General features: G+C 51.2%; 1 protein-coding gene across 1 annotated transcript in view; it reads left to right on the forward strand.

The window, feature by feature from the left end:
* LOC144954710 (polypyrimidine tract-binding protein 1-like) overlaps positions 1-22,615 on the forward strand; it is a 50,955-nt gene that overhangs the window by 19,972 nt on the left and 8,368 nt on the right. The window contains 9 exon segments of the mRNA XM_078885148.1: positions 1,168-1,314; positions 3,206-3,278; positions 3,281-3,375; positions 3,378-3,491; positions 5,008-5,118; positions 6,427-6,631; positions 9,337-9,438; positions 11,213-11,361; positions 20,992-21,025. Of these exon segments, the coding sequence (XP_078741274.1) occupies positions 1,168-1,314; positions 3,206-3,278; positions 3,281-3,375; positions 3,378-3,491; positions 5,008-5,118; positions 6,427-6,631; positions 9,337-9,438; positions 11,213-11,361; positions 20,992-21,025 (1,030 nt within the window).

Below are 22,615 nucleotides of genomic sequence, written 5' to 3' on the forward strand. Positions count from 1 at the left end.
CTCACACTCACACACTCACACACACTCACACACACTCACACACTCACTCACACTCACACACACTCACTCACACTCACACACACTCACTCACACACACACCATGCCCTTCGGCAAGGTCACCAACATCCTCATGCTCAAGGGCAAGAACCAGGTAGAGTACACACTCATATACACACTCATATACACACTCATATACACACTCACACACACTCACACACACTCACTCACACTCACACACACTCACTCACACTCACACACACTCACTCACACTCACACACACTCACACACACTCACACACACACACTCACACACACCATGCCCTTCGGCAAGGTCACCAACATCCTCATGCTCAAGGGCAAGAACCAGGTAGAGTACACACTCATATACACACTCACTCACACTCACACACTCACACACACTCACACACTCACACACACTCACTCACACTCACACACACTCACTCACACTCACACACACTCACTCACACACACCATGCCCTTCGGCAAGGTCACCAACATCCTCATGCTCAAGGGCAAGAACCAGGTAGAGTACACACTCATATACACACGTACACACACTCACACACACTCACACACACTCACACACACTCGCACACACTCGCACACACTCACTCACACTCACACACACTCACTCACACTCACATGTACACACACGTACACACACGTACACACACGTACACACACACACTCACACGTACACACACACACTCACACACGTACACACACTCACACACACGTACACATACACTCACACACACGTACACATACACTCACACACACGTACACACTCACATGTACACACACGTACACTCACTCGCTCACACACGTACACACACTCACACACACACACTCACTCGCTCACACACGTACACACACACACACTCACTCACTCGCTCACACACGTACACACACTCACACACACTCACACGTACACACACTCACTCACACGTACACGCCCACGCCTCGCTCACATACACACACACGTACACACACCTCGCTCACATACACACTCATGTACACACCACACTCACTCACACACACTCACACACACTCACACGTACACACACTCACACACCAACACCCACTCACCCGCTCACCCGCCTAGTAACCGTGGTGGTAACCCTCCCCCCCCCACCCCCTCCCCCAGGCGTTCCTGGAGATGTCATCGGAGGAGTCTGCGGTGACGATGGTGAACTACTACACCACGGTGACGCTGCACGTGCGCAGCCAGCCCGTGTTCGTGCAGTACTCCAACCACAGGGAGCTCAAGACGGACAACTCTCCTCATCAAGCGGTGACTACCACCACTACTACTACCACTACTACTACTACACTAACACAACACTACTACTACCACTACTACACTACTACCACTACACTACCACTACTACACTACTACCACTACTACACTACCACTACTACACTACTACCACTACTACACTACCACTACTACACTACTACCACTACTACACTACTACCACTACACTACCACTACTACACTACTACCACTACACTACCACCACTACCACCACTACCACCAGCCAGCCGGTCTTCGTGCAGTACTACAACCACAGGGAGCTCAAGACGGACAACTCTCCTCACCAAGTGGTGACCACCACTACTACACTACCACCACCACTACTACTACTACACTAACACCACCACCACTACTACACTACCACCACCACCACTACTACACTACCTACACTACCACTACTACACTACCACCACCACCACTACTACACTACCACCACCACCACTACTACACTACCTACACTACCACTACTACACTACCACCACCACCACTACTACACTACCTACACTACCACTACTACCACTACACCACTACTACTACACTACCACCACTACCTACACTACCACTACTACCACTACACCACTACTACTACACTACCTACACTAACACAACCACTACCACCACCACTACACTACCACCACCTCCACCACCACCTCCACTACTACCACTACACCACTACTACTACACTACCTACACTACTACACCACCACTACTACTACACTAACACCACTACACTACCACTACTACCACTACACCACTACTACTACACTACCACCACTACCTACACTACCACTACTACCACTACACCACTACTACTACACTACCTACACTAACACAACCACTACCACCACCACTACACTACCACCACCTCCACCACCACCTCCACCACCTCCACTACTACCACTACACCACTACTACTACACTACTACACCACCACTACTACTACACTACCACCACTACCTACACTACCACTACACCACTACTACTACACTACCTACACTAACACAACCACTACCACCACCACTACACTACCACCACCTCTACCACCACTACCACCACCACTATTACCACTACACCACCACTACTACCACCACTACCACCACCACTACACTACCACTACTTGTATATAACTGTATATATAATTGTGTATATAACTGTGTATATAACTGTGTGTGTGTATATAACTGTGTATAACTGTGTATATTGTATATAATTGTGTATATTGTATATAACTGTGTATATAACTGTGTGTGTGTATAACCTGTGTGTGTATAACTGTGTGTATAACCTGTGTGTGTGTGTGTATAACTGTGTATATAACTGTGTATGTGTGTGTGTATAACTGTGTGTATATAACTGTGTGTGTGTGTATATAACTGTGTGTATAACTGTATATAACTGTGTGTGTGTGTATATAACTGTGTGTGTGTATATAACTGTGTGTGTGTGTATATAACTGTGTGTATATAACTGTGTGTGTGTGTATATAACTGTGTGTGTGTATATAACTGTGTGTGTGTGTATATAACTGTGTGTGTGTGTATATAACTGTGTGTGTATATAACTGTGTGTATATAACTGTGTGTGTGTGTATATAACTGTGTGTGTGTGTGTATATAACTGTGTGTGTGTGTGTATATAACTGTGTGTGTGTGTGTATATAACTGTGTGTGTGTGTATATAACTGTGTGTATATAACTGTGTGTGTGTGTATATAACTGTGTGTGTGTATATAACTGTGTGTGTGTATATAACTGTGTGTATAACTGTATAACCTGTGTGTGTGTGTATATAACTGTGTGTGTGTATATATAACTGTGTGTAACTGTATAACCTGTGTGTGTGTTTGTGTTGCTGCTGTACCATCCAGAGGGCCCAGGCCGCCCTCCACGCCTTCAACTCCTCCGTGGGGGGGGGCGGTGGGGGGGGCATGGGGGGGGGCATGGGGGGGGGGGGCTCATGGGGGCCCCCGGTATGGGGGGAGGGGGGATGCTGGGGGGGGGGCTGGGGGGGGCTCCCAGGGGGGGGGGGCTCCTGATGGGGGGGGGGGCGGGGGGGGAATGACGGAGGGGGGAGGGGCCGGTGCCTTCAGCCCCGTGCTGCACGTCGTGGTGGAGAATCTGTTCTACCCGGTCACGCTGGACGTGCTTCACCAGGCCAGTCACTCGCCCAGTCACTCAGTCACTCGCCCAGTCACTCGCCCAGTCAGTCACTCACTCAGTCAGTCACTCAGTCACCCAGTCACCCAGTCACTCAGTCACTCAGTGCTGCACGTCGTGGTGGAGAACCTGTTCTACCCGGTCACGCTGGACGTGCTTCACCAGGCTAGTCACTCACTCACTCAGTCAGTCACTCACCCAGTCACCCAGTCAGTCACTCAGTCACTCACTCACCCAGTCACTCAGTCAGTCACCCAGTCACCCAGTCACTCAGTCACTCAGTGCTGCACGTCGTGGTGGAGAACCTGTTCTACCCGGTCACGCTGGACGTGCTTCACCAGGCCAGTCACTCGCCCAGTCACTCGCCCAGTCAGTCACTCGCTCAGTCAGTCAGTCACTCAGTCAGTCACTCGCCCAGTCAGTCACTCGCCCAGTCAGTCACTCACTCAGTCAGTCACTCAGTGCTGCACGTCGTGGTGGAGAACCTGTTCTACCCGGTCACGCTGGACGTGCTTCACCAGGCTAGTCACTCGCCCAGTCACTCGCCCAGTCACTCGCCCAGTCAGTCACTCACTCAGTCACTCAGTCACTCGCTCACTCAGTCACTCAGTCAGTCAGTCACTCACCCAGTCAGTCACTCACCCAGTCACTCAGTGCTGCACGTCGTGGTGGAGAACCTGTTCTACCCGGTCACGCTGGACATGCTTCACCAGGCTAGTCACTCGCCCAGTCAGTCAGTCACCCAGTCAGTCAGTCACTCACTCAGTCACTCACTGAGTCACTCAGTCACTCACCCAGTCAGTCACTCACCCACTCAGTCACTCAGTGCTGCACGTGGTGGTGGAGAACCTGTTCTACCCGGTCACGCTGGACGTGCTTCACCAGGCCAGTCACTCGCTCGCCCAGTCATCCACTCAGTCACCCAGTCACTCGCCCACTCAGTCACCCAGTCAGTCACCCAGTCAGTCACTCGCCCAGTCAGTCAGTCACTCGCCCAGTCACTCACTCAGTCTGTCAGTCACTCACCCACTCAGTCACTCACTCAGTCACTCACTCAGTCACTCACCCACTCAGCCACCCACTCACCCAGTCACTCACCCACCACAGCCATGACGGTGATGGTGGTGGTGACGGTGTGACGGTGGTGGTGGATGTGGTGGTTGTTGTGGTGATGTGATGGTGGTGGTTGTTGTTGTGGTAATGATGTGATGGTGGATGTGGTGGTTGTTGTGGTGGTTGTTGTGATGATGTGAAGGTGTGATGGTGGTGGTTGTGGTGATGTGACGGTTGTGGTGGTTGTTGTGATGATGTGAAGGTGTGATGGTGGTGGTTGTGGTGATGTGATGGTGGATGTGGTGGTTGTTGTGATGATGTGAAGGTGTGATGGTGGTGGTGGTTGTGGTGGTGGTGATGTGACGGTGGTGGTTGTTGTTGTGATGATGTGATGGTGGTGGTGGTTGTGGTTGTGATGTGACGGTGGTGGTGGTTGTGGTTGTTGTTGTGGTTGTTGTAGATCTTCTCTAAGTTTGGGACGGTTCTGAAGGTGATCACCTTCACCAAGAACAACCAGTTCCAGGCTCTGCTGCAATACGCAGACCCCATCCATGCTCACCAGAGCAAGATGGTGAGTTCCTACTCACTCACACGCTCACTCACTCACTCAGTCACTCACACGCTCACCCGTACACTCACTCACCCATACACTCACTCACACGCTCACCCGTACACTCACTCACACGCTCACCCGTACACTCACTCACTCACACACTCACCTACACACTCACTCACTCACACGCTCACTCACACACTCACTCAGTCACACACTCACTCACACACTCACTCAGTCAGTCACTCACTCACTCACACACTCAGTCACACGCTCACACGCTCACTCACACACTCACTCACTCAGTCATTCAGTCACACACACTCACACGCTCACGCTCACTCACTCACACACTTACTCACTCACTCACACATTCCACCCACACTCTCTCACCGTGTCTCTCTCCCTCTCTCCCCGTGTCTCTCTCACCGTGTCACGTCCACGCTCTAGACGGACAGAACATCTACAACGCGTGCTGCACTCTGTGTCTTTCTCACCGTGTCTCACCGTGTCTCTCTCTTTCCCTGTGTCTCTCCCCGTGTCTATCTTTCCCCGTGTCTCCCCGTGTCTCTCACCGTGTCTCTCACCGTGTCTCACCGTGTCTCACCGTGTCTCACCGTGTCTCTCTCACCGTGTCTCACCGTGTCTCTCTCTCTCCCTGTCTCCCCGTGTCTCTCACCGTGTTTCGTCCAGGCTCTAGACGGACAGAACATCTACAATGCGTGCTGCACTCTGTCTCTCTCTCATCGTGTCTTTCTCTCTCATCGTGTCTCTCTCTCCCTGTCTCCCCGTGTCTCCCCGTGTCTCTCACCCTGTCTCCACGCTCTAGATGGACAGAACATCTACAACGCGTGCTGCACGCTGCGTGTCTATCTCACTGTGTCTCTCTATCACTGTGTGTGTCTCACTGTGTGTCTCCCTGTGTCTAGGCTCTAGATGGACAGAACATCTACAACGCGTGCTGTACGCTCTCTCACTGTGTCTCTCTGTCTCACTGTGTGTGTCTCACTGTGTCTCTCTGTCTCACCGTGTGTGTCTCACCGTGTGTGTCTCACCGTGTGTGTCTCACCGTGTGTGTCTCACTGTGTCTCTCTGTCTCACTGTGTGTCTCACTGTGTGTGTCTCACCGTGTGTGTCTCACTGTGTGTGTCTCACCGTGTGTGTCTCACTGTGTCTCTCTGTCTCACCGTGTGTGTCTCACTGTGTGTGTCTCTCTGTGTGTGTCTCTCTGTGTGTGTCTCTCTGTGTGTGTCTCTCTGTGTGTGTCTCTGTGTGTGTCTCACCGTGTCTCTCTCACTGTGTCTATCTCTATCTCTGTGTGTCTAGGCTCTAGACGGACAGAACATCTACAATGCGTGCTGCACGCTGCGCGTGGACTTCTCCAAGTTGACGTCTCTCAACGTGAAGTACAACAACGACAAGAGCCGCGACTACACGAGGCCCGACCTGCCCAGCGGGGACGGCCCCTCGGGGGGCGGTGGGGGGGGCGGGGGGGGCAACCCGTACGACAACGCCATGGTGGCCGCCTTCGGTGAGGGGGCACTGACGTCATCGTCATCGTCACCTTCAAAATCATCATCACGAGCATCGTCACCTTCAAAATCACCGTCATCATAGTCGTCACCTTCAAAATCATCATCACCGTCATCGTCACCTTCAAAATCATCATCACCGTCATCGTCACCTTCAAAATCATCATCACCGTCATCGTCACCTTCAAAATCATCATCACCGTCATCGTCACCTTCAAAATCATCATCACCGTCATCGTCACCTTCAAAATCATCATCACCGTCATCGTCGCCTTCAAAATCATCGCCATTGTCGCCATCGTCATCGTTACCATCCTCATCGTTACCTTCAAAATCATCATCACCAGCATCGTCATCTTTGTCGCCAGCATCATCATCATCATTGCCAGCATCATCACCATCATCATCATCGCCCTCGTCATCATCACCATCATCACCATCATCATCACCATCATCATCGCCATCATCATCACCATCATCATCATCGTCGCCTTCAAAATCATCGCCATTGTCATCGTCGCCAGTAACATCGTCGCCTTAAAGATCACACTGCCATCACCGTCATCGCCAGCATCATCAATGCCATCATCATCGTCGCCAGCATCGTCGTCATCGTCACCATCATCATCGTTACCATCGTCATCATCGCCATCGTCATCGTCGTCAGCATCGTTGCCATCATCATCGTTACCATCATCATCACCATCATCATCGTCGCCAGCATCGTCATCACCATCACCGCCATCGTCATCATCACCATCATAATCATCGCCATCATCATCACCCTCGTCATCACCATCATCATCACCATCATCATCGTCGCCAGCATCGTCATCACCATCATCATCGTCATCACCATCACCGCCATCGTCATCACCATCATAATCATCGCCATCATAATCATCACCATCATCATCGCCTTGAAAATCATCACCGTCATCACCGCCATCACCGCCACCATCATCATCACCGCCATCACTGCCATCACCGCCATCACCGCCATCATCATCACCACCATCATCACCGGGGGGGGGGGGGGGGGGGACTGCCTTCCCACCACAGGCATCTGGCAGTAGTCGTAGTAGCAGCACCATTGGTAGTAGTAGTAGGAGAGGGGTCGTGGTAGGATCACCATTGGTCACGTTAGCAGCAGTAGTAGCAGCAGGATTGGTCGCAGCAGCAGCAGTAGCAGCGGTAGCATTGGCAGCAGTAGCAGCAGCGGTAGCAGTAGCATTGGTAGTAGCAGCAGTAGCAGCAGCAGCAGAAACAGCAGTAGCAGCAGCAGTAGCAGCAGCAGCTGAATCTCAGTAGCAGCAGCAACAGCAGCAACAGCAGTAACAGCAGTAGCTTTGGTAGCATTAGTAACAGCTGTAGCAGCAGCAGGATTGGTAGCGTTAGCAGCTGCATTAGCAGTAGCAGCAGCAGTAACAGCAGTAGCGGTAACAGCAACAGCAGCAACAGCAGAAGCAGCAGCAGTAGTAGCAGCAGTAGCAGCAACAGCAGCAGTAACAGCAGTAGCAGCAGCAGTAACAGCAGCAGCAGCAACAGCAGCAGCAGTAGCAGCAGTAGCAGCAGCAGCAGTAGTAGCAGCAGTAGCAGCAACAGCAGCAGTAACAGCAGCAGCAGCAACAGCAGCAGCAGTAGCAGCAGTAGCAGCAGCAGCAGTAGTAGCAGCAGTAGCAGCAACAGCAGCAGTAACAGCAGCAGCAGCAACAGCAGCAGCAGTAGCAGCAGTAGCAGCAGCAGCAGTAGTAGCAGCAACAGCAGCAGTAACAGCAGCAGCAGCAACAGCAGCAGTAGCAGCAGTGGCAGCAGTAGCAGCAGCAGCAGTAGTAGCAGCAGTAGCAGCAGCAGTAACAGCAGCAGTAGCAGCAGCAGCAGCAGTAGTAGCAGCAGTAGCAGCAACAGCAGCAGTAACAGCAGCAGCAGCAACAGCAGCAGTAACAGCAGCAGCAGCAACAGCAGCAGTAGCAGCAGTAACAGCAGCATTAGCAGCAGCAGCAACAGCATCAGCAGTAGCAGCAGCAGTAGCAGCAGCAGCAGTAGCAGCAGCATTAGCAGCAGCAGCAACAGCATCAGCAGCAACAGCATCAGCAGTAGCAGCAGCAGTAGCAGCAGCATTAGCAGCAGCAGCAACAGCATCAGCAGCAACAGCATCAGCAGTAGCAGCAGCAGTAGCAGCAGCATTAGCAGCAGCAGCAACAGCATCAGCAACAGCATCAGCAGTAGCAGCAGCAGTAGCAGGATTGGTCGCGTTAATAGTAGTAGCAGTAGCAGCAGCAGCAGCAACAGCAGTAACCACCCCCCACCACCCCCCACCACCACCCCCCCCCACCACCACCCCCCACCACCCCCCACCACCCCCCCCCACCACCCCCCCTCCACTACCCCCCCCCACCACCCCCCCCCACCACCCCCCACCACCACCCCCCCCCACCACCACCCCCCACCACCCCCCACCACCCCCCCCCACCACCCCCCCCTCCACTACCCCCCCCCACCACCCCCCCCCACCACCCCCCCCCACCACCCCCCCCCACCACCCCCCCCCACCACCCCCCCTCCACTACCCCCCCCCACCACCCCCCACCACCCCCCACCACCACCCCCCACCACTCCCACCACCCCCCTCAGCACGTGACCACAGTGCCTCTGCCCTTGCCCTGACGGAGGCTGTGCGGGGGAACTTTGTCTTTGCCTCTAGGAGCCCCGGGCATCATCCAGTCTCCGTACGGAGCCGGGTTCCCAGCCGCCATCGGGTTCCCTCAGACGCCCGCACAGCACTACAGGGAGCTGCAGCATTACCGTGAGAATACTATACACTTATATACTATATACTACACTACTATACACTATATACTACATTACACAGCACTGCAGGGAGCTGCAGCATTACCGTGAGAATACTATACACTTATATACTATATACACTACTATATACTATACACTATATACTACACTACTATACACTATACACTACATTGCACAGCACTGCAGGGAGCTGCAGCATTACCGTGAGAATACTATACACTTATATACTATATACACTACTATATACTATACACTATATACTACACTACTATACACTATATACTACACTACTATACACTATATACTATGCACAGCACTACAGGGAGCTGCAGCATTACCGTGAGAATACTATACACTTATATACTATATACTACACTACTATACACTATACACTACATTACACAGCACTGCAGGGAGCTGCAGCATTACCGTGAGAACACTATACACTTATATACTATATACACTACTATATACTATACACTATATACTACACTACTATACACTATACACTACATTGCACAGCACTGCAGGGAGCTGCAGCATTACCGTGAGAATACTATACACTACTATACACTATATACTACACTACTATACACTATATACTATGCACAGCACTACAGGGAGCTGCAGCATTACCGTGAGAACACTATACACTTATATACTATATACACTACTATATACTATACACTATATACTACACTACTATACACTATATACTACACTACTATACACTATATACTACACTACTATACACTTATATACTACACTACTATACACTTATATACTACACTACTATACACTACTATACACTATATACTACACTACTATACACTATATACTACACTACTATACACTATACACTATACTACTATACACTATATACTACACTACTATACACTATACACTACATTACACAGCACTGCAGGGAGCTGCAGCATTACCGTGAGAATACTATACACTTATATACTATATACACTACTATATACTATACTATACACTATATACTACACTACTATACACTATATACTACACTACTATACACTATATACTACACTACTATACACTATATACTACACTACTATACACTTATATACTACACTACTATACACTATACACTACATTATACACTACTACTATACACTACACAACACTACAGGGAGCTGCAGCATTACTGTGAGAATACTATACATTATATACTACACTATATACTACACTACTATACACTATACACTACGTTACACAACACTACAGAGAGCTGCAGCATTACCGTGAGAATACTACACTATATAATATACTATATACTATACACTATACTATACACTATACTATACACTATACTATACACTTATATACTATACACTACACTATATACTACGCTACACACTACCGTGATTTACAGCAATAGTGAGACTCGTGTGTGCGTGTGTGTGTGTGTGTGTCTGTGCGTGTGTGTGTGTGTCTGTGTGTGTGTCTGTGTGTGTGTGTGTCTGTGTGTGTGTGTATGTGTGTGTGTCTGTGTGTGTGTGTGTCTGTGTGTGTGTGTGTCTGTGTGTGTGTGTGTCTGTCTGTGTGTGTGTGTGTCTGTGTGTGTGTGTCTGTGTATGTGTGTCTGTCTGTGTGTGTGTGTCTGTCTGTGTGTGTCTGTCTGTGTGTGTCTGTCTGTGTGTGTGTGTCTGTCTGTGTGTGTCTGTGTGTGTGTGTCTGTGTGTGTGTGTCTGTGTGTGTCTGTGTGTGTGTGTCTGTCTGTGTGTGTGTGTCTGTGTGTGCAGGTCTGGCCATGCCGGGCCAGCTGGGCCCGCTGGGTCTCCCTGCGGCCGTGTCCGCCGTGGCCTCAGCGGCGATGCGCGGGGTCACCCTGCCCGGCATGGGGGGCGGGGTGGGCAACACCGTGCTGCTTGTTAGCAACCTCAACGCTGAGGTACTCACTCACTCACTGTGACACACTCACAGATACACACACTGTGACACACTCACTGTGACACACACTCACTGTGACACACTCACACACTCACTCACTGTGACACACACTCACTCACTCACACACTCACTCACTGTGACACACACTCACTCACTCACACACTTACATACACTGTGACACACACACATACACTCACACACACACACACACAGTCACACACACACACTCACTGTGACACACACTCACACACTGTGACACTGTGACACACACACTCACACACACTGTGACACACACACAGTCACACACACACACTCACTGTGACACACTCACACTCACTGTGACACACACACACTCACACACACTCACACACACTGTGACACACACACACTGATACACACACACAGATACACACAGATACTCGCACACACAGATACACACACTCACACACACTGTGATACACACACTCACACACACACACACACTGACACACACTACACTACACACTACACACCATTAGAGGTGCCACCCACTGTGGCTCTCCGTGCTGTCTGTGTCTGCTGGCAATGTGCTCACCTTGTGGTTGCTGTGGTTGTTGTTGTGGTGGTTGTTGTTGCTGTGGTTGTGGTGGTTGTTGTTGCTGTGGTTGTTGTTGTGGTGGTTGTTGTTGCTGTGCTTGTTGTTGCTGTGGTTGTTGTTGTTGCTGTGGTTGTTGTTGCGGTGGTTGTTGTTGCTGTGCTTGTTGTTGCTGTGGTTGTTGCTGTGCTTGTTGTTGCTGTGGTTGTTGCTGTGCTTGTTGTTGCTGTGGTTGTTGCTGTGCTTGTTGTTGCTGTGGTTGTTGTTGCTGTGCTTGTTGTTGCTGTGGTTGTTGTTGCTGTGGTTGTTGTTGCTGTGGTTGTTGTTGTGGTGGTTGTTGTTGTTGCTGTGGTTGTTGTTGCTGTGGTTGTTGTTGCTGTGCTTGTTGTTGCTGTGGTGGTTGTTGTTGTTGCTGTGGTGGTTGTTGTTGCTGTGGTGGTTGTTGTTGCTGTGGTTGTTGTTGCTGTGCTTGTTGTTGCTGTGCTTGTTGTTGCTGTGCTTGTTGTTGCTGTGCTTGTTGTTGCTGTGCTTGTTGTTGCTGTGCTTGTTGTTGCTGTGCTTGTTGTTGCTGTGCTTGTTGTTGCTGTGCTTGTTGTTGCTGTGGTTGTTGTTGCTGTGGTTGTTGTTGTGGTGGTTGTTGTTGTTGCTGTGCTTGTTGTTGCTGTGCTTGTTGTTGCTGTTGTTGCTGTGCTTGTTGTTGCTGTGGTTGTTGTTGCTGTGGTTGTTGATGTGGTTTTTGTTGTTGCTGTGGTTTTTGTTGTTGCTGTGGTTTTTGTTGTTGCTGTTATGGTTGTTGATGTGGTTGTTGTTGCTGTGGTTTTTGTTGTTCCTGTGGTTTTTGTTGTTGATGTGGTTGTTGGTGTTATGGTTGTTGGTGTTATGGTTGTAGTTTTTGTTGTTGGTGTTGTTGTGGTGGTTGTTGTTGTTCATGTAGTTGTTGATGTTGTTGTTGATCTTCTCCAGTGGCTGTGCCACGTCCACTAACCCCTCTCACGGTGTTTTACTTTCCCTCTCCCCAATTACTCCTCCTAGCTCACGCCCTGGGAGCCTGCGTCTGTGTACGTGTGTGTACGTGTGTACGTGTGTGTCTGTGTGTGTGGGTACGTGTGTGTGTACGTGTGTGTCTGTGTGTGTGTGTACGTGTGTGTATGCGTCTGTGTACGTGTGTGTCTGTGTGTGTGGGTACGTGTGTGTGTGTGTGTGTGGGTACGTGTGTGTGTGTGTGTGGGTACGTGTGTGTGTGTGTGTGGGTACGTGTGTGTGTGTGTGTGGGTACGTGTGTGTCTGTGTGTGTGTGTACGTGTGTGTGTGTACGTGTGTGTACGTGTGTGTGGGTACGTGTGTGTGTCTGTGTGTACGTGTGTGTACGTGTGTGTGTACGCGTCTGTGTACGTGTGTGTGTGCGTGAGTGTGTGTGTGTGCGTGAGTGTGTGTGTGTACGTGTGTGTATGTGTGTGTGTACGCGTCTGTGTGTGTGTGTACGTGTGTGTACGTGTGTGTGGGTACGTGTGTGTACGTGTGTGTGTGTGTGTCTGTGTGTACGTGTGTGTCTGTGTGTGTGGGTACGTGTGTGTACGTGTGTGTCTGTGTGTACGTGTGTGTGTACGCGTCTGTGTGTGTGTGGGTACGTGTGTGTACGTGTGTGTGTGTACGTGTGTGTGTGTGTGCGTGAGTGTGTCTGTGTGTGCGTGTGTGCGTCTGTGTGTCTGTGTGTGCGTGAGTGTGTGTCTGTGTGTCTGAGTGAGTCTATCCCACCTGTATTTCCAGGACTGGTCCGTGTATAGCATCCTCCGCAAGCTTCCTGTACCACCACTCACTCACCACTCACTCACTCACCACTCACTCACTCACCACTCACCACTCACTCACTCACCACTCACCACTCACTCACCACTCACTCACTCACCACTCACTCACTCACCACTCACTCACTCACCACTCACTCACTCACCACTCACTCACTCACCACTCACCACTCACTCACTCACCACTCACCACTCACTCACCACTCACTCACTCACCACTCACTCACCACTCACTCACCACTCACCACTCACTCACCACTCACTCACTCACCACTCACTCACCACTCACTCACTCACCACTCACTCACTCACCACTCACTCACCACTCACTCACCACTCACCCACTCACCCACTCACCACTCACTCACCACTCACTCACCACTCACTCACTCACTCACCACTCACTCACTCACTCACCACTCACTCACTCACTCACCACTCACTCACCACTCACTCACCACTCACTCACTCACCACTCACTCACTCACCACTCACTCACCACTCACTCACCACTCACTCACCACTCACTCACCGCTCATTCTCACACTCACTCAGTCACTCACCACTCACTCACTCACTCACCACTCACTCACTCACCACTCACTCACCACTCACTCACCACTCACTCACCACTCACTCACCACTCACTCACTCACCACTCACTCACCCACTCACCCACTCACCCACTCACCACTCACTCACCACTCACTCACCACTCACTCACCACTCACTCACTCACCACTCACTCACCACTCACTCACCACTCACTCACCCAATCACTCACCACTCACTCACTGCTCATTCTCACACTCACTCAGTCACTCACTCACTCACCACCCACTCACCACTCACTCACCACTCACTCACCACTCACTCACTCACCACCCACTCACTCACCACCCACTCACCACTCACTCACCACTCACTCACCACCACTCACTCACTTACCACCCACTCACTCACCACCCACTCACCACTCACTCACCACTCACTCACCACTCACTCACTCACCACTCACTCACTCAGTCACTCACTCACCACTCACTCACTCACTCACCACTCACTCACTCACCCACTCACCACTCACTCACCACTCACTCACCACTCACTCACCACTCACTCACTCACTCACCACTCACTCACTCACCACTCACTCACTCACTCACCACTCACTCACCACTCACTCACCACTCACTCACCACTCACTCACCACTCACTCACCACTCACTCACCGCTCATTCTCACACTCACTCAGTCACTCACCACTCACTCACCACTCACTCACTCACCACTCACTCACCACTCACTCACCACTCACTCACTCACCACTCACTCACCACTCACTCACTCACCCACTCACTCACCACTCACTCACCACTCACTCACCACTCACTCACCACTCACTCACCACTCACTCACCACTCACTCACCACTCACTCACCCAATCACTCACCCAATCACTCACCACTCACTCAGTCACTCATTCACTCACCACCCACTCACCACTCACTCACCACTCACTCACCACTCACTCACTCACCACTCACTCACCACCACTCACTCACTTACCGCTCATTCTCACACTCACTCAGTCACTCACTCACCACTCACTCACTCACTCACCACTCACTCACTCACCCACTCACCACTCACTCACCACTCACTCACCACTCACTCACTCACTCACCACTCACTCACTCACCACTCACTCACCACTCACTCAGTCACTCACCACTCACTCACTCACCACTCACCACTCACTCACCACTCACTCACCACTCACTCACCACTCACTCACTCACCACTCACTCACCACTCACTCACTCACCCACTCACTCACCACTCACTCACCACTCACTCACCACTCACTCACCACTCACTCACTCACCACTCACTCACCCAATCACTCACCCAATCACTCACCCAATCACTCACCACTCACTCACTGCTCATTCTCACACTCACTCAGTCACTCATTCACTCACCACTCACTCACCACTCACTCACCACTCACTCACTCACCACTCACTCACCACCACTCACTCACTTACCACCACTCACTCACCACTCACTTACCACTCATTCTCACCATTCACTCACTCACCCACTCACTCGCCACTCTCACACACACTCATCACACACACACACTCATCACACACACACACTCATCACACACACACACTCATCACACACACACACTCTCACACACACTCTCACACACACTCATCACACACACACTCATCACACACACACACACTCTCACACACACTCTCACACACACTCATCACACACACACTCATCACACACACACACACTCTCACACACACTCTCACACACACTCTCACACACACTCTCACACACACTCTCACACACACTCTCACACACACTCATCACACACACACACTCTCACACACACACTCATCACACACACACTCATCACACACACACACACTCTCACACACACTCATCACACACACACTCATCACACACACACACTCATCACACACACACACTCATCACACACACACTCATCACACACACACTCATCACACACACACACTCATCACACACACACACTCATCACACACACACTCATCACACACACACACACTCTCACACACACTCTCACACACACTCTCACACACACTCTCACACACACTCATCACACACACACACTTTCACACACACTCTCACACACACACTCTCACACACACACTCATCACACACACACTCATCACACACACACACACTCTCACACACACTCATCACACACACTCATCACACACACACACTCATCACACACACACACTCATCACACACACACTCATCACACACACACTCATCACACACACACTCATCACACACACACACTCATCACACACACACACTCATCACACACACACTCATCACACACACACACACTCTCACACACACTCTCACACACACTCATCACACACACACTCATCACACACACACTCTCACACACACTCTCACACACACTCTCACACACACTCTCACACACACTCTCACACACACACACTTTCACACACACTCTCACACACACACTCATCACACACACACTCATCACACACACACTCATCACACACACACTCATCACACACACACACACTCTCACACACACTCATCACACACACACTCATCACACACACACACTCATCACACACACACACTCATCACACACACACTCATCACACACACACTCATCACACACACACTCATCACACACACACTCATCACACACACATCACACACACACACACTCTCACACACACACACTCTCACACACACACACTCTCACACACACACACTCTCACACACACTCTCACACACACTCTCACACACACTCTCACACACACTCATCACACACACACACTTTCACACACACTTTCACACACACTCTCACACACACACTCATCACACACACTCATCACACACACACACACTCTCACACACACTCATCACACACACACTCATCACACACACACACTCATCACACACACACACTCATCACACACACACTCATCACACACACACTCATCACACACACACTCATCACACACACACTCATCACACACACATCACACACACACACACTCTCACACACACTCTCACACACACTCTCACACACACTCTCACACACACTCATCACACACACACACTTTCACACACACTCTCACACACACACTCATCACACACACACTCATCACACACACACACACTCTCACACACACTCTCACACACACTCATCACACACACGCACATTGCGTACACACACACACAGTGTGTTTTGCACGGCATGCTGTGTGTTACAGCTGTATAGCCTGCTGTGTTGCATGTCACTGCTGTGTGTAACAGGGTGTGCTGTGTGTTACTGCTGTGTTACTGCTGTGTGTTACTGCTGTGTTGTAACAGGGTGTGCTGTGTTACTGCTGTGTGTTACTGCTGTGTTGTAACAGGGTGTGCTGTGTGCTGTGTGTAACTGCTGTGTGTAACAGGGTGTGCTGTGTGTAACAGGGTGTGCTGTGTGTAACAGGGTGTGCTGTGTGTAACAGGGTGTGCTGTGTGTAACAGGGTGCGCTGTGTGTAACAGGGTGTGCTGTGTGTAACAGGGTGCGCTGTGTGTAACAGGGTGTGCTGTGTGTAACAGGGTGTGCTGTGTGTAACAGGGTGTGCTGTGTGTAACAGGGTGCGCTGTGTGTAACAGGGTGTGCTGTGTGCTGTGTGTAACTGCTGTGTGTAACAGGGTGTGCTGTGTGTAACTGCTGTGTGTCACTGCTGTGTGTTACTGCTGTGTTACTGCTGTGTGTTACTGCTGTGTGTAACTGCTGTGTGTAACTGCTGTGTGTTACTGCTGTGTTGTAACAGGGTGTGCTGTGTGTAACAGGGTGTGCTGTGTGTAACAGGGTGTGCTGTGTGTAACAGGGTGTGCTGTGTGTAACAGGGTGTGCTGTGTGTAACAGGGTGTGCTGTGTGTAACAGGGTGTGCTGTGTGTAACAGGGTGCGCTGTGTGTAACAGGGTGCGCTGTGTGTAACAGGGTGCGCTGTGTGTAACAGGGTGCGCTGTGTGTAACAGGGTGTGCTGTGTGTAACAGGGTGTGCTGTGTGTAACAGGGTGCGCTGTGTGTAACAGGGTGCGCTGTGTGTAACAGGGTGTGCTGTGTGTAACAGGGTGTGCTGTGTGTAACAGGGTGTGTGTTACTGCTGTGTAACAGGGTGTGCTGTGTGTAACAGGGTGTGCTGTGTAACAGGGTGTGCTGTGTGTAACAGGGTGTGCTGTGTGTAACAGGGTGTGCTGTGTAACAGGGTGTGTGTTACTGCTGTGTAACAGGGTGTGCTGTGTGTCACTGCTGTGTGTTACTGCTGTGTAACAGGGTGTGCTGTGTAACAGGGTGTGCTGTGTGTAACAGGGTGTGCTGTGTAACAGGGTGTGTGTTACTGCTGTGTAACAGGGTGTGCTGTGTAACAGGGTGTGCTGTGTAACAGGGTGTGTGTTACTGCTGTGTAACAGGGTGTGCTGTGTAACAGGGTGTGCTGTGTAACAGGGTGTGTGTTACTGCTGTGTAACAGGGTGTGCTGTGTAACAGGGTGTGCTGTGTAACAGGGTGTGTGTTACTGCTGTGTAACAGGGTGTGCTGTGTAACAGGGTGTGCTGTGTGTAACAGGGTGTGCTGTGTGTGTGTAACAGGGTGTGCTGTGTGTAACAGGGTGTGCTGTGTGTAACAGGGTGTGCTGTGTGTGTGTAACAGGGTGTGCTGTGTGTAACAGGGTGTGCTGTGTGTGTGTAACAGGGTGTGCTGTGTGTAACAGGGTGTGCTGTGTGTGTGTAACAGGGTGTGCTGTGTGTGTGTAACAGGGTGTGCTGTGTGTAACAGGGTGTGCTGTGTGTGTGTAACAGGGTGTGCTGTGTGTAACAGGGTGTGCTGTGTGTGTGTAACAGGGTGTGCTGTGTGTGTGTAACAGGGTGTGCTGTGTGTGTGTAACAGGGTGTGTGTGTGTTACTGCTGTGTGCGCTGTTGCCTGTGTTGCTGTGTTGGCGTGCTGTGCGTGCTGTTTGCTCGCTGTGCATGCCGTACTGTGTGTGGTGTGTGTACTGTCTGTGTTTACTGTGTGTGTGCCGTGTGTGTACTGTGCGTGCTGTGTTTGTGTACTGTGTGTGTGTACTGTGTGTACTGTGTGCGTTCTGTGCGTACTGTGTGTACTGTGTGTGTTTGTGTACTGTGCGTACTGTGTGTACTGTGTGTACTGTGTGTACTGTGTGTGCGTACTGTGCGTACTGTGCGTACTGTGCGTACTGTGTGTACTGTGTGTACTGTGTGTACTGTGTGCGTTCTGTGCGTACTGTGTGTACTGTGTGTGTTTGTGTACTGTGCGTACTGTGTGTACTGTGTGTACTGTGTGTACTGTGTGTGCGTACTGTGCGTACTGTGCGTACTGTGCGTACTGTGTGTACTGTGTGTACTGTGTGTACTGTGTGTACTGTGCGTGCTGTGTGTGCGTACTGTGTACTGTGTGTACTGTGTGTGCGTACTGTGCGTACTGTGTGTACTGTGTGTGTTTGTGTACTGTGCGTACTGTGCGTGTGTTTGTGTACTGTGTGTGTGTACTGTGCTGTGTGTGTACTGTGCTGTGTGTGTGTGTGTGTACTGTGTGTGTGTGCTGTGTGTGTGCTGTGTGTGTGTGCTGTGTGTGTGTGTGTATACTGTGTGTGCTGTGTGTGTGTGTATACTGTGTGTGTGTGTGTACTGTGTGTGCTGTGTGTACTGTGTGTACTGTGTGTGTGTACTGTGTGTGTACTGTGTGTGTGTATACTGTGTGTGCTGTGTGTGTGTGTGCTGTGTGTGTGTATACTGTGTGTGCTGTGTGTGTGTATACTGTGTGTGCTGTGTGTGTGTGTACTGTGTGTGTGTACTGTGTGTGCTGTGTGTGTGTGTGCTGTGTGTGTGTGTACTGTGTGTGCTGTGTGTGTGTACTGTGTGTACTGTGTGTGCTGTGTGTGTGGAGAGGGAGTGATTGCTTCTCAACATCCACCGCTAACCCCCTCACGTTTTTATTTCACTTTGCTTTGACTACTTTATTCAGATTTGTGTTAATAATAATTTATTTACATTATTTACATTATAATTTATCTCCTCACTGTTCCTCGCTGATTTTTACAATTCCCATCCCTCTCTCCCTCCCTCCCTTCCCATCTCTCTCCCTCCCTCTCTCCCTCCCTCTCTCCCTCCCCATCTCTCTCTCATCTCCCTCCCCATCTCTCCTCATCTCTCTCCCCATCTCTCCCATCCCTCTCCCATCTCTCCCCATCTCTCTCCCCCCTCCCTCCCCATCTCTCTCTCATCCCTCTCCCATCTCCCCCATCTCCCTCCTCTCCCCCCCATCTCCCTCCCCCCTCTCTCCCCATCTCTCCCCATCCCTCCCTCTCTCCCCATCTCTCTCTCATCTCCCCCCCATCTCCCTCCCCATCTCTCTCTCATCTCCCCCCCATCTCCCCCCATCTCCCTCCCCATCTCTCTCCCCATCTCTCTCTCATCTCTCCCCCATCTCCCTCTCTCCCTCCCTCTCTCCCCCATCTCCCCCCATCCCTCTCCCCCCTCTCTCCCCACCTCCCCCGTGTCTCCTCCCCTGTGCTGTGTAATCCTGGGGGGGGGGGGGGATGGTTATGCTGCTCCTCCTCCTGCTGCTCCTCCTGCTGCTGCTGCTGCTGCTGCGTCTCCTCTCTCCCTTCTAAAGATGGTCACGCCACAAAGCCTCTTTGTCCTCTTCGGTATGTCTCCACCACCACCACCCCCAGCCCCCCCTCCTCCTCCTCCTCCTCCACCTCCACCCACTCTCCCTACCTCCCTACCCCCCCCCCCCCCAACACCATCACCACCATCACCACCACCACCACCTTCACCACCACCACTGCCATGATCGCCACCATCACCACCATCACCACCACCACCACCGCCACAAATGCCGCCATGATCGCCACCACCACCATCATCATCGTCACCACCACCACCTTCATCACCACCACCATCACCACCATCACCACCACCATCACCACCATCAGCATCACCACCACCACCTTCATCACCACCACCACCACCACCACGTTCATCACCACCACCATCACCACCATCAGCACCACCACCACCATGTTACTACATCAGCATCACCAACTGCCCTTTTTGTATGATTTGCTGTCAAGTTTATGCACTAGAAACTCTCAGCGCACACACACACGTACACACACACACGCACACACACACACAGACACACACGTATACACACACACACACAGACACACACGTACACACACACACGCACACACACGTACACACACACACGCACACACACAGACACACACAGACACACACGTACACACACACACGTACACACACGTACAGACACACGCACACACACAGACACACGTACACGCACACACACAGACACACACGTACACGCACGCACACACACAGACACACACGTACACGCACGCACACACACAGACACACACACGCTCACGCGGCGACAGTGTCCGGGATTGAACCCACGACCTCCTGTAGACCAGGCGAGGTAGTCAACATCTCACAGGGTCCGGGATCGAACCCACGACCTCCTGTAGACCAGGCGAGGTAGTCAACATCTCACTCGACACTGGTCGCATTCAATGTACTCCCCATAGCAGCAATGCTGAGTGGTGCCTAGCCGGACGATGATATCCAATAGCAGAGCACGCAGAGCACACGATGGGTAGGTGTGTGGGTGGGTAGGTGGGTGAGTGAATGAGTGGGTGTGTGTGTGTGGGTAGGTAGGTGTGTGGGTGGGTAGGTGAGTGGGTGAATGAGTGGGTGTGTGTGTGGGTAGGTAGGTAGGTGGGTGGGTGGGTAGGTGAGTGAATGAGTGATTGGATAGATGGATAGGTGAGTGAGTGGGCAGGTGGGCGAGTGATTGGATAGATGGATAGGTGAGTGAGTGGGTAGGTGGGCGAGTGATTGAGTGGGTGTGTGGGTGTGTGGGTAGGTAGGTGTGTGGGTGGGTAGGTGAGTGATTGAGTAGGTGTGTGGGTGGGTAGGTGAGTGATTGAGTGGGTGTGTGGGTGGGTAGGTGAGTGGTAGGGTAGGTGGGCGAGTGATTGGATTTGTAGGTGAGTGATTTGGTAGGTGAGTGAATACTTGTGTAGCCGATTGATTGGATGGGTAAGTGAGTGGCTGGGTAGGTAGGTGACTGTATGGGAGGGTGGGTAGGTGAGTCAGTGGGTGGGTGCATAAGCAAGTGAGCGGGTGGGTGAATGGGTGGGTAGGTGAGTGAGTGAGCAAGTGGGGTGGGTAGGTGAGATGGTGGGTGGGTAGGTAGGTTAGTTAGTGGG

The sequence above is a fragment of the Lampetra fluviatilis genome, unplaced genomic scaffold (genome assembly GCF_964198595.1).
Source record: "Lampetra fluviatilis unplaced genomic scaffold, kcLamFluv1.1 SCAFFOLD_647, whole genome shotgun sequence".
Classification (NCBI taxonomy): domain Eukaryota; kingdom Metazoa; phylum Chordata; class Hyperoartia; order Petromyzontiformes; family Petromyzontidae; genus Lampetra; species Lampetra fluviatilis.